Raw genomic sequence first — 14,451 nt, 5'->3', positions numbered from 1 at the left:
TAACATCGCTCGCCTCGGGTGACGCTAACATCACTCGCCTCAGGTGACGCTAACATCGCTCGCGCTAACATCGCTCGCCTCAGGTGACGCTAACATCCCCCGCGCTAACATCGCTCGCCTCAGGTGACGCTAACATCCCTCGCGCTAACATCACTCGCCTCAGGTGACGCTAACATCCCTCGCGCTAACATCCCTCGCCTCAGGTGACGCTAACATCACTCACGCTAACATCGCTCGCCTCAGGTGACGCTAACATCCCTCGCGCTAACATCGCTTGCGCTAACATCGCTCGCCTCAGGTGACGCTAACATCACTCGCGCTAACATCCCTCGCCTCAGGTGACGCTAACATCACTCACGCTAACATCGCTCGCCTCAGGTGACGCTAACATCCCTCGCGCTAACATCGCTTGCGCTAACATCGCTCGCCTCAGGTGACGCTAACATCACTCGCGCTAACATCGCTCGCCTCGGGTGACGCTAACATCACTCGCCTCAGGTGACGCTAACATCGCTCGCGTTAACATCGCTCGCCTCAGGTGACGCTAACATCCCCCGCGCTAACATCGCTCGCCTCAGGTGACGCTAACATCCCTCGCGCTAACATCCCTCGCCTCAGGTGACGCTAACATCACTCACGCTAACATCGCTCGCCTCAGGTGACGCTAACATCCCTCGCGCTAACATCGCTTGCGCTAACATCGCTCGCCTCGGGTGACGCTAACATCGCTCGCCTCAGGTGACGCTAACATCACTCGCGCTAACATCGCTCGCCTCGGGTGACGTTAACATCACTCGCCTCAGGTGACGCTAACATACCTCACGCTAACATCACTCGCCTCAGGTGACGCTAACATCCCTCGCGCTAACATCGCTCGCCTCAGGTGACGCTAACATCACTCACGCTAACATCACTCGCCTCAGGTGACGATAACATCCCTCGCGCTAACATCCCTCGCCTCAGGTGACGCTAACATCCCTCGCGCTAACATCGCTTGCGCTAACATCGCTCGCCTCGGGTGACGCTAACATCGCTCGCCTCAGGTGACGCTAACATCACTCGCGCTAACATCGCTCGCCTCGGGTGACGCTAACATCACTCGCCTCAGGTGACGCTAACATCACTCGCGCTAACATCGCTCGCCTCAGGTGACGCTAACATCCCTCGCGCTAACATCGCTCGCCTCAGGTGACGTTAACATCCCTCGCGCTAACATCGCTTGCGCTAACATCGCTCGCCTCGGGTGACGCTAACATCGCTCGCCTCAGGTGACGCTAACATCACTCGCGCTAACATCGCTCGCCTCGGGTGACGCTAACATCACTCGCCTCAGGTGACGCTAACATCACTCGCGCTAACATCGCTCGCCTCAGGTGACGCTAACATCCCTCGCGCTAACATCGCTCGCCTCAGGTGACGTTAACATCCCTCGCGCTAACATCGCTTGCGCTAACATCGCTCGCCTCGGGTGACGCTAACATCGCTCGCCTCAGGTGACGCTAACATCACTCGCGCTAACATCGCTCGCCTCAGGTGACGCTAACATCACTCGCCTCAGTTGACGCTAGATGGTATCTACTAGATGTCATATTCTCATCTCATTAACACCATGTAAGTTAACGTTACGTTGCTATGTAGAACAGCCGGTGGTGGTTTGGGGCGAAGAGCGGGTTTGCAACGCTAACTTACCAGGTGTCAGTGTGGCTGTTGTCCTGCGATGGCCTCCGTGTCAGAGTCCATCATTTGTCAAGAGGTTGATCTTGAGCATGTATTGTGTGGTCAATTCTGCATCACATAGACGTGTGGAAGCGGCGATGCTTTCCCTGAAGGATGTCAGAGCGGAGACACTTTTTCCACGTATATTTAGGCTGTAGCTACTAGCACAACCAGTGCGAAAATATGGACGTTTCATTTCCCCTTTAACAAATAACGTTACATGCTAACTTACATGTTGACGAGACGGGAATATCTGACGGCAGACATCGCGAACAATGTTTCTATGTGCAGTTTGTCATCATATAACATGATACGTCGTCTTTTTGTCTAATGACTGTACCTAACATTAGTCGTTCGCGGTCAAAACACTGGTTTAAACACAGTTTGATGTCGCGATTTTCAATGCCCAGAGCCTGTTAAACTTGAGCCGACCAACCCCGTGACGTCAACTGCACAATGGCGGTGCCCTGGCGGCGAAAGATATAAAGTTTTTTCTTTTTTCTTCTAAATGTTTACATTTGTAATGTTTCTTATATAATTGTTGATTATATTGGAAATCCATCTTGTAAATCATGTAAACTTGATTCACTGCTTCATTTCCCCTTTAAAAACAAGGAGACTGGAGAGGCAATCAAGTCCTTTACACCTCCTTCAACAGAAGAACATGAACAGAATACATATTTTAGTATATCTTAACGTTGTTGCTCTCTCCTCAGGTACAGCACGCTGTCTGACCCTGCTAACTGGCTGAGAATTGATCCCATGAATGGACACATCACAACTATTGGCGTTCTAGACAGAGAGTCTCCATTTGTGCAAGACAATATCTACACGGCTACGTTCCTTGTCACTGACAGCGGTATGTGTTCTGTCTGAGGAAATAAGTATATTTGTATTCTTTTACTGTTTAGACACTTGTTAGGCCGTGAGCCCTTGTGTTTGTGTGTTTCTTTATTTGTGTCTACGTGATGTTGTCGTGTATCACATGGGAGTAGGGAGCGCCTATACACTGGATGAATTATTGGACGTCATAATGCAAATGCAAAAATGCAAAAGTGACGTTGCGTTATCACTTTTTATTCTGCGTTTAGACGAGCGTTATGGGTGAGAAATCCGCGTGTATTCGATGTGAAATTCAATGTAGTAAGCACTCCAGGCGGCTAGGTGGCGATGTGAAGCACTCCCACAGAACAACACCAAGTCTGCGCGCCTGCGTACAACCTTCACTGTCAGGCAGACTTTCGCGTTTTTACCCTTTAAACGGGAACGCGGGGAGGGTTCCACTCTGGAGGGTGGTTTCACTTTTTTCCGTTTTTAAGCCCCAAAAACGCCGTTGCCATGTAAACGAAAGGCACATCCAATAAAATATTTTTACGTTTTCAAGAAAATATTTGTACGTAGACAAGAATGCTATAACACAGGAAAACTGTTTAGAGATGTCACCAATGGCAAACACAACGTTGCTGTCACGTATGTAAGGGTTAATGCCCGACGAGGTGTCCATTGTCGGGTTTTAATGGACGACGGCGAGGCGTAAACCGGCCGACGCACAGCGGAGGACGGTTGCCTCTGCCGAAGTCCATTAAAACCTGACAATGGACACCTCGTCGGGCATTAACCCGCTTATACCATGGTCACTTGCCAAATAAAACATTTTTAAAACATTAGTTTATATTTTAATTAGGCTAAATCTAGTTTTTACAAATAATAACTTGCCTTGCCTGACTGTTTATTTAGCAACCGGAGATATTTAGCCTATAGTCCGCTTAGCTCGTATCCCTTCAGGTTCACAAATGCATTTTTTTTTTCATGAAACACAAAGGTAGGAATATTTTTTTTTTTTTTTTATTACACATAAAACAATTAATCAAACAACAATAAAAAACAATTAGCTCTGAGCTCCAGCGATTTGCGCTTAACGTTATAGAGGGCAATAAATTAATCAGATCAAAGAGAGGGTCATTTGCCTCAGGCTCCTTAGGCTTGAAACGCTGTAACGTTCAGCCTTCTCCTGCCTTGGTTGTCTGGACAGCTGCGTAAAACTCCCGCAGGGTCTCATTCAGGGGTGCGTTTCCCGAAAGCATCGTTATCCAACTATGGTCGCAAGTTACGTCGTTACCAATAGATTTCAATGGAGCAGAGCAGCAGCGGTGTAATTTTCTCCGTTTTATTTACATTTTTTCTTTCTTCAGCAGCATACCAGTCGTCAAAGTTGCCATATTCTCCATAAATGTTAAAAGAAATAGCACGAAGTCGCTCATTGTTGTATTAGGCTATAATATCTAACGTTATATGATAGAGCATGTGACTGCCTGTTGCTATGGTTACTCACAGCTGTTGTAGGCAGCGCATTTATTTATTCATTTCGAATGGTAAACAGGCAGTTTCGCCAGAACTACTTTACTAGGTGTCCTCTATCACTTTTTAACGGACACCCTGCAGCCAATCAGAATCGAGTATTCACCCAGACCATGGTATAAGTTCAGTTAGCGTCACCTTCATGGACACGTTTCCTTTCATCAGTCATCAGTCACCATGAACACTAATCCTCCAGCACAGCTGCTCATCATTGAGGTCGTTATCTCTGTGTATTTAGTCCCAGTCTTCAGTGTTGGTCTTTGTTTGTGTATGTTTGTTAGCTGTACACAACGGTTCTTTAGTTTTATTAAACTATGTTGATAATTTGATCTAGTCTTCGTTCATCTTGTGACAGCTGCAGTGCTTAAATAGTCTCTGATGGATGAGCAGACTAGAGGCAGGTGTGTTTAACGTTACTCCGGATAGATAGTGTGCTAGGACGACAATAATGAGTGTGTTTGTTGTGCAGGGATTCCTCCGGCCAGCAGCACCGGTACTCTGCAAATCCTTCTTCTGGATGTCAATGATAATGCCCCTGAGGTTTTCCCGCCAGAGACGGTGATGTGTGAAAAACCTGAGAACAACGGCATTAACATCACAGCGTTGGATGCAGACATCGACCCGAACACTGGACCTTTCTCTTTCGACTTGCCCTTTCAACCTATCGATGTTAGAAAGAACTGGACAATCACACGTCTCAGTGGTGAGAAAACACACACACACACACACACACACACACACAGAAAACAACATCTCATCGGCCTCCTGAACTGTCTACACCACACATGAGCAGTTCGATTTTAAAATGGGGTCTGGGGCTGCAAAGGGAGTGCTGGTCTGTGGAAAAGTTCAGCGGAAAATACGTTTTAAAACTACATTAAAATAATGACAAAATATCAAAGTTGTTATGAATTTAATATGTAATAATAAACTGGTCAGAAATCATGAGTTCAATCCCAACTACTTAATTATATTGACAGCCATTTATTCAGTTTTAGACATCTAACTCTAATGGTAGAAAAGACAAAAACATGAGAACTTTTCACATTGAGCTGAACCCTAGTTTATCATCTTCTAAACCCCTCATTTAACCCAAGGTAAAACAATGTTTCACTCTTGTAATTTTAAAAGGACATGAGCACCACTTTTACAAGATTAAGCATACATTGCGTTGCCAGGTGTAGTGTGAAACAATGTACCTTTAGAATGCAACAGCCAATCCTGTATCCCCTTATGGAACATATGCAGAGTTTCCCACACATCTAGATCTGATCCCCAGTAAAAACAAACAACAAAACAGAGGTCGGGGACTGGTTAAGCGAACAATATCCGTGTGACTGAAGAGCAGAGACGTCAAATTTGTAAAACCTGGCAAAGGTGTATGGCGAGGACAGACGTCAGCCATGGACACTCAAGAGGAGGCCATTCCCCTGGGGGAGTTTGCCTTCACCTGTAGGGAACTACAATCCTAAGGACCTAAGCTATGCCAGCGCAATCACGTCTACTACCCAATGAGAGCGTGTCTGCTCTGACTGTCGGACCTGGCCAGAGTACCCTGTGTACACCCTTAGGGCCTGGACCGGGCAGAGTGTGTGTGGGTCTGCTCATCCTCAGTAGAAGCGAGAGCAGAGACCGTTTCAGCTTGGGAAGCACCTTAGGCACATAGACTCTTCTTGGACTAAGGACAACTTTACTCCCAAACTCGAGGCAAGATGCATCTACTGAGACAACTTCCTTGACTGATGCCGAAGCTAGCAGAGTGGTCTGTAGTAAAAGAGGCCGTAACTCTTTATTATAACGTTAATTATGAAATAATCATTTACAAAAATGATTATATAGTCATTACAGTCAATCAGCCAGTCCTCAGTCTCTAATTCCAGCAGTATGCCCTCGGTCACTGATGTCGTGGGTTCACACTCCTGGTCAGACTCACTGGGCGTTCCTCTTCCTTTTTATGGATTTAGTCTGTCTCAGTTTTCTCAGTCTCATGTAAGTCCGTGACGGGGATATTAGATATCTGTGGGGACTACACAAACATATTACCAGATTATTAAAATGAATGGCAAAATGGAATATTTGGAAATGTAAACCAATATTTCCTACTGGCACAATAAAGCAAAAGATGTACATTTTGCACCTCAATGAAGTTGCCACACAGTAAATACTGTCATGGACACTTCCAGTATAGACACTTTTTATTAATTTTGTATTGTATTACTGACTCAAGAACACACATGCAGTTAAATAAATTTGAATTATTTAAAGTATTGTAAGAAAGCTCTGCTTAACTCGACTCTTTAAATGCATTTCCTAGGTGATTATGCTCAACTCCTTCTTAAAATTGACTTTTTGGAGAATGGGATCTACAAGATTCCCATCATAATCACAGACTCTGGTAAGATGCCGATGTCCAACACGTCGTACCTGCGAGTGAAGGTGTGTGTGTGTGATCCTGACGGAGACTGCACAGAGCAGGAGCGCGTCACGAGCGCTGGCCTCGGCACAGGACTGATCATCACCCTCCTGCTCGGCATCATCCTCCTCCTCAGTGAGTGATGATCATGACTGTCTGCCCTCTCAGTAGTCTCTGAGGAAAGATGTCGATGCTGAAAAGGAAAAGAAATGTTTTGTTCTCTCTGCAGTAATAACTTTCTCTCTGTGTAGTCCTTGTGTTGTTGTTCGTTGTGTGGATGAAAAGAAGAGATAAAGAACGACTGGGCAAGCAGCGGCTGATCGACCCCGACGAGGACATCAGAGACAACATCCTGAAATATGACGAAGAGGGAGGAGGCGAGGAAGACCAGGTACTAGTTTCAAGCAATCCGAGGGTGTTCGCCTCTGTCTCGTTCACTTCATGTCTGGCGTTACGCACAGTTCAGTGTGGCCGCTCCAATTTACCTTCAAGGAAATCTAACCTTAGTGTAATTGACAGAATTACTACAAAATATTTTGCTACTTAAAGTTAAAGATTTTTAATAAATCTCAAGAGATGGTGGATGTGTGAAATTTCATGATTTTTGAGTGACGTTAGTCTACTAGTAGAATTTTCTAAAAAATATTTTGCTATACCTAAAAGTTATAAGTCTATTTCCCTCATTTTACATATAAAACGCACGTGGACTGACATTTTTCCATTGTCTGGACTCCTTTATTAATGGAGTATATAAACAGACGTTTCAATATATTGGTATTAAATGTATTTTCTGAGACTTTATATTTCAAGTTTTTACTGCAAATGTCGAAATGCGCGCTCTTTGGTCCATCAGTGCTTGAGTTGAGTTGGACTGATCACATTGGAATAAAATATCTCATAATAAAATACAAAATTGACTGATTTATGAATGCATAGTTCTCATCAGTCGGAAAAACAGATAAACGCATTCGTTTGTTGTATTTTTGATCCTGAAAGAACACAGAACAACAAAAGAACGAATCATAGGCCTACATGGAGTACGTGTTATGCTTCTTGCGCAGACTTTTGGGACTGGTGTCAAAGCGCAATGAATGAAATGCACGAATGGTAATTTAATAGACCCTCTGAAATGAACGAGGGAGAGCTGTGTTTTATTTTCACAACATTTCATATGGTTTGGAACATGAAAATTCATAATATCAAGCCACTGAACGAACATATAGAGCACAATTGAAATAGCATTGACAGGTATGCTTAATCGAGATGATACAACGTCTCCGCCTCCAAATAGGGACTGATGCAACGCTTCTCTCTTTGCTGAATCGTTGAAGTTTAGCGTATCAGCAACAAGACGCACTTCATGAGCACCAGATCCAGTGAGTGATTTGCGTAATGGAGTCGGGACATACATCCTTCAGTTTAGCTCGCACCCCATTGAACCTCCCTGACATGTTACTGGCCCCATCAAAGCAGTGGCCCTTCAGTCGCTCCAGTCGCACCAGGACATCCCTTAAGCACAGAAATAAGGTTTCAGCCGGCGTGTCAGGGGCGTTGTAAAAGCCAAGATAGAAATTTTAAAATTCTAGCTGGTCATTGCTAAACTGCAGACTGATTGAAAATTGTTCCTTGCCACTGATATCTGTTGTTCCATCCGCAGTTAACCCAAAAAAGTCAATTTTTGATGCTGTTGCTCCAATTGTTCTCAATATGTCATGCGCAAATAGCTCCAGAATCTCATTTTGGAGGTTGTTTGACATCCAGTTGTCTCTCCTTTTCAGCCAGTTATCGAGGTCAGGATCATTGCACACTCGCTCCTGCATTAGCTGCCATAAGACTCCATCCTGATTAACATCTCCTCTCAGTGGAAGCCCCGGGCGCCCCAAGAATCGTACGCAGCTGAAAGTTCGAGGATTTTCCGCGCTGTTCTCTGCTCATTTGCCTTGGCTTCAGAGAGTACTGCATTTATTGGAGTGTTTTTCAACGCTGCCAATCTTTAGGTTGCATCTGAATGAGTTTTAGATTTCTCGTGGTCTCTGATTTTCTCTGTTGCTTTTTTCCAATTTGAAAACCCCTTATCTTTTACAAAACAAACTGTCGGTGGTCGGGCACAGAAGTCTACTTTTGACAGCCGATCTGCACACCCCACACACGATGCCATCACTGTCCGAAATATCCTCCAGCCGCTTCCACTCTCAGAACCAGGATGCCCTACAGCTGCGTGCGAAGCTCTCCCCACTTTTTTTTTTTTGACTGGAAAATTATAATGAAGGACTGTGCACCTGCAACTGCTTTTTGACTATCCGCGTGTGGCGACGCGGGATGAGGGAGGCTCGTAGTGAGGGTGGCGGCGGTCGAGGGTTCACTCACTTGGGTCATCTGCCGCTGCTCATCCCGGCGGCTTTCTGCCGGTGGTGCTGCACATAACGATCAATCGGATGTAAAATCCAGTGATGTTGCCCCCCCCCCCTTCTCTTATTCGCCTTGCTGTGGGAGCTTTTAAAAAGAAATTTGAAATTAGTTTTTGAGTCATTACTGGAATTCTTGCGGGACTCGCGACCTTAAATCCTTAAATTATGTCTCCGCTGCGGCTGCGCATGTATATACGCAGAGGGGAGATGGACGGACGCCCCCCCTGTTCCAACGTCTATGATCCATACATTGAACAAATCAGAAAAAGACTGATTTTGTTGACTTTGCTACACAAAATAACACACTAACTAATAGGATTGCTTTATAAAAACAAATGAAAATGAAACCCCATCGCACATTTCAAGGTTTAAATAAAGTGTTGGGACAGTTTATTGATTTAAAACAGGGTTGCATTGAGTTAAGAGTTTATTTCTTTTGTGAAGTTAAAATAAGAAACACAGAATCTTATTCTTCCGAAATTCACACACTTTTGCTTCACCATACTATATGCACACAGATTTCCACCCCATAACGTTCATCTAAACGCAGAATAAAAAGTAATAATGCAACAACGTTCTCATGGCATCAGTCACCAACACCAGCCCCTTGTCTATTTAAACCTCTGTGCTTCAGTTGTCGTGTGCCGGTCGTTGCTTCTGGACATGTATTCCAGTCGTTGTTCTCCAGCCGTTGTTGATTTTACCCGTGTTCCTGTATTATTTAGGGCCCGAGCACTAACAGTGCGAGGACCCTATTGAAACTGTTAGGATTATTCTTTTTTTTGCAAAGTAAGCGGCATTTTCGGGGCCGCAACATGCTCAAAAACTCACCAAATTTGGCACGCATGTCAGGACTGGTGAAAAATTTCGTATTTTGTGGGTTTCGCGGATGGGCGTGGCAAAATGGCTCCCTAGCGCCACCTAGAAAATTGCAACAAATTAGCCCCTCGTCCACGTTCAACCTACAAGCACGAAATTTGGTGGGGACGTGTATCATATCAAGACGCACAAAAAAGCCTCAAGAACCCATACCCTAAACTCGACTGGAAGTCGGCCATTTTGAATTTGGCGGCCATTTTGGGACGATTTACACACTCCGTACATTAACTAACTCCTCCTAGGGATTTAGTCAGATCAACTTCAAATTTCTGCTGTGCCTTCTAAAGGCATTGACGATGTAAAGTTGTGCTATCTGCGAGTTTTCATCGATGGGCGTGTCCGTGGCGTCGATGATTCGCCATGAAACAGGAAGTTGTAGTAACTTGGCTGTAAATGCCCTGATCTGCACGAAATTTAACACATTTGACAAGAGTCCCGCCCTGAACAAATCTACATGCCGACATTCACCCACAGTCATAGCGCCACCTGCTGCCAACAGGAAGTGATATTTAACGAAGCAGCCCCGGCCGCATGTTTGACCGACCTGTACGAAATTTCTGTGGTACATCTACCATGTCCAGACGCACAGAAAAGTCTCTTGGAGCGATGCCCTAAACTCAACGGGAAGTCCGCCATTGCTAATTTTACCGCCAGTTTTGGATGATTTACTCATTACGTACTTTAACTCTTTCCCCGCCAAACACGGAATTTTCCGTGTTTAATGAAAAAACGCATCTGCGCCAAACACGGAATTTTCCGGGTATCCGTGTTTTAGGTGGTATACGGTAAGGAAGACCCGCGCGCATGTCCTGAATGATTGCGCAACTCTTTGATCAGAGAAACAGATCGCAATCGTCTCAAACAGTGGAGTAGTGAGAATGTATCAGACAGACAATGCAGAGGTATATGGCTGAAGTACTGGAGGTTAATGGACTCGGAGTCCGATCACTCTTTATTTGATAATTCTGAATCTGATCGGGACGAAGTAGTCAGTGAGAGAGATGCACATGTTCATGCTAGCCATGGACGTGCCGCAGATAGATCGTATAATATTATGACACTATAATATTTATGTGTGTGTGCAGGCATTTATGTGTGGCTGTCTAAATATGAAGGTGTAATTGTCAAATTATTTCTCTCTTTGTGCACATTTACCACATTGTAATATGTATTTGTGTATGTGTGTGTGTGTGTGTGTCTAGGCCTGTTTATTGTAATTCCAATTATTCATTATTCACAGGTAGAACACAGAGAGGCAGAAGTTTTATTGCAAAAGTTACATTTACCTTACATCCTGGGAAATTTGATATATTTTACATTTATTTTATGTTTTTAATTTATTTTGGAAAGTTTTAGATATGAAGGAAACAACATCTGAATGTATTCTGCTTTTAAATGCACTTGTTTGATAAAAATACCTTTTTCTCAGTTTTTTGTCCAAAATGTTGTGTTTTTGACAAAACCTACCTCTGTTCAAGAGGCAATAAAAAAAGAACAGATGAAGATAAAATAAAAACGTTTTTTTTGCCAAAAAGCAGAGGCTCAGATCTTTATTTTTATATATATCATCTTCATATATTCATGGAAGAAAATATTCAGCAGGGGCATTCAAATTTAGCGAAAATCGTCAAAAACCCTGGCGGTGGCTGGCAACTTTTTTTTAAAACGCTGGCGGGGAAAGAGTTAACGAACTCCTCCTAGGGCTTTAGTCGGATCGACTTCACATTTCCGCTGTGCCTTCTAAAGGCATTGACTATGTAAAGTTGTGCTATCTGCACGTTTTCGTCGATGGGTGTGTCCGTGGCGTCGATGATTCGCCATGAAACAGGAAGTTGTTGTAACTTGGCTGTAAATGCCCAGATCTGCACGAAATTTTACACATTTGACAAGAGTCCCGCCCTGAACAAATCTACACGCCGACATTCACCCACAGTCATAGCGCCACCTAGTGGCAACAGGAAGTGACTTTTAACGAAGCAGCCCCCGCCGCATGTTTGACCGACATGTACGACATTTCTGTGGTACAACTAACATGTCCAGACGCACAGAAAAGTCTCTTGGAGTGATACCCTAAACTCAACAGGAAATCGGCCATTTGTAATTTTACCGCCATTTTTGGATGATTTACTCATTACGTACTTTAACTAACTCCTCCTAGGGATTTAGTCGGATCGACTTCACATTTCTGCTGTGCCTTCTAAAGGCATTGACGATGTAAAGTTGTGCTATCTGCGCGTTTTCCTCAATGGGCGTGTCCGTGGCGTCGATGATTCGCCATGAAACAGGAAGTTGTAGTAACTTGGCTGTAAAAGCCCAGATCTGCACGAAATTTGACACATTTGACAAGAGTCCCGTCCTGATCAAATCTACATGCCGACATTCACCCACAGTCATAGCGCCACCTGCTGGCAACAGGAAGTGACCTTTAACGAAGCAGCGAACCAAATTCACAGCCGCACCGGCTGAGCCGCAGAATATGCAACGCGGCCGCCTCACACCCCGACGCGCTACAGGTGCGAGGGCCCGCCCATCGCTGCTTGCAGCTTTAATTTGTATTTATGTTTGTCTATTAAAATTGTATTCTCTCTCTGTTGCAAGAAAATAAGTGGTCTATGCATCAATATTGTTTCCTCTTCCCCACACACTAACGTAAATAAGCGTCTTCTGATAAAGCTGCGCTCCTATTGTCGACACCGCCACCAAGTGCTTTGGCTATGTGCTTGCAGACACACCAACACAATTCTCTGAATGCTAACAATGGTCTTAATGCTTTTGCAAACAGGATTATGACCTGAGCCAGCTGCAACAGCCAGATACAGAGACTCACGGCATCCGCAGGTTTGATGAGAGACCTCAGTACCCCGAGCCCCATTACCCCATCAGATCCACCGCTCCTCATCCTGGAGATATTGGAGATTTCATCAGTGAGGTGAAGTGTCACTGTACAAGCATCTAACTATTAAACATAGAGAAGAAAAACCAGTTGAAAACTACAGAGGTGTGTGTTCATTAGTGTAGCAGATGATGTGTTGTGTTCGCAGGGTCTAAGGGCTGCTGATAAAGATCCAACAGCTCCACCGTATGACTCCCTGTTGGTGTTTGACTACGAGGGTGACGTCTCCACTGTGGGATCCCTCAGCTCACTCAACTCCTCTAGCAGCGATGGAGACCAGGATTACCATTACCTCAAAGACTGGGGTCCCCGCTTCACTAAACTAGCTGACATGTATGGTGGCACCGATGAGTAGAAGAGTTCAGATTACAGCTGCAGAAATGTGTTTTAAAGGATCAACACAAGCAAACACAACTTCCCAAGGCAAACTGCTAACGATTAACTCAAGGCTTAAAGCAATAGTTATGCATATATGTGGAACACTTTCAGAGTATGATACTCGTCGTTACACTTGAACTTTACAGTGTAGAAGCACAGGGATTGAATGTGCCTTTTTGTACATTTATTCTGAATGATTTATGTTCAAAGCTTTAATTATACTGACTTAAGGAGTGATTATGAGATTTAAGTTTGTGTTTATTATACAAAAGATCATGCTTTTCTTTTTTGCTTACAAACTCTTTTTCAAAGGGATTATTTAAATTTCTTTTTTTTTCATATATTTGAAGACAAATTGTAAGACACTATACAGTTCACAGGATTCTTAGCCTATTTGTTCAACATGAATTTAACATATGCACATAGTTTGAAATAAAAAAAATGTTATAACTGAAACGTTTGTAAGTTTCCTACATTCATTGTGGTTACAGTGCATGTACACATACGTTTGTGCTTCACAATAAAGAAAAAGGACTTAATTAATTAAATATCAGAATTAATTCCTGAATTACTTCTAAATAGATAAATTCAGCTCAATGAGTTCATGTCGTCATCGAGGCTTCGAAGCTAGTACCAAAAAAACAAAACATCCTACATGAACTCTTGTACTGGAGCTTGATTCGTCTTGCCATAACCATGTGTTCAGTGACGTCCAAAGCTTCGTTTCGACACACTACCAAGTGACTGCTTCATATTCTGATTTCGGAGGTTTCGAGTGTCATGCGCTTCGGCAGTGAACTGAGGCGACCCCAGCTAGGATTTTTTTGTTCTAAAAATGTTCTGAGAACATTACCATGCAGTGTTCTAATAATGTTTTCAGCGGGTAGTTTTCTTTTGGTTCCTAAAATGTTCTCTTAAAAGTTCTAATAACATTCTCTAAAAACATTCTAAATATGTTAAATGCTAACATTGTTAGAACATTATTTCCTGACGTTCTTATAACATTTTCAGCGGGTAGTTTTCTTTTTGTTCCCAGAATGTTCTCTTAAAAGTTCTAATAACATTGTCTAAAAACATTTTAAATATGTTTATTGCTAACATTGTTAGAACATTATTCCCTAATGTTTTTATAACATTTTCAGCGGGTAGTTTTCTTTTGGTTCCTAAAATGTTCTCTTAAAAGTTCTAATAACATTGTCTAAAAACATTTTAAATATGTTTATTGCTAACATTGTTAGAACATTATTCCCTAATGTTCTTATAACATTTTCAGCAGGTAGTTTTCTTTTTGTTCCCAGAATGTTCTCTTAAAAGTTCTAATAACATTCTCTTCTACATATGTTATGTACATATAACATTCTAAATATGTTAAATGCTAACATTGTTAGAAAATTATTCCCTGACGT

The 14,451-nt window shown here is 43.4% G+C and overlaps 1 protein-coding gene across 2 annotated transcripts in view; it reads left to right on the top strand.

Annotated features, from left to right (window-relative positions):
* Positions 1-13,516, top strand: part of LOC148978789 (cadherin-2) — a 51,038-nt gene extending 37,522 nt beyond the window's left edge. For both annotated transcript variants that reach the window (XM_089130748.1, XM_089130747.1), the window contains 6 exons: positions 2,433-2,575; positions 4,544-4,777; positions 6,389-6,622; positions 6,739-6,878; positions 12,557-12,703; positions 12,816-13,516. In XM_089130748.1, coding sequence (XP_088986874.1) covers positions 2,433-2,575; positions 4,544-4,777; positions 6,389-6,622; positions 6,739-6,878; positions 12,557-12,703; positions 12,816-13,022 — 1,105 coding nt within the window. In that variant the 3' untranslated portion in view covers positions 13,023-13,516. The remainder of the gene's footprint in view (positions 1-2,432; positions 2,576-4,543; positions 4,778-6,388; positions 6,623-6,738; positions 6,879-12,556; positions 12,704-12,815) is intronic.
* The last annotated feature ends 935 nt before the right edge of the window (positions 13,517-14,451 follow it).

Source organism: Pimephales promelas, chromosome 5 (assembly GCF_988280905.1).
Source record: "Pimephales promelas chromosome 5, fPimPro1.hap1.1, whole genome shotgun sequence".
Classification (NCBI taxonomy): domain Eukaryota; kingdom Metazoa; phylum Chordata; class Actinopteri; order Cypriniformes; family Leuciscidae; genus Pimephales; species Pimephales promelas.
The sequence above is the reverse complement of the archived record's forward strand: the minus strand, read 5'-3'. Positions and strand labels throughout refer to the sequence as shown.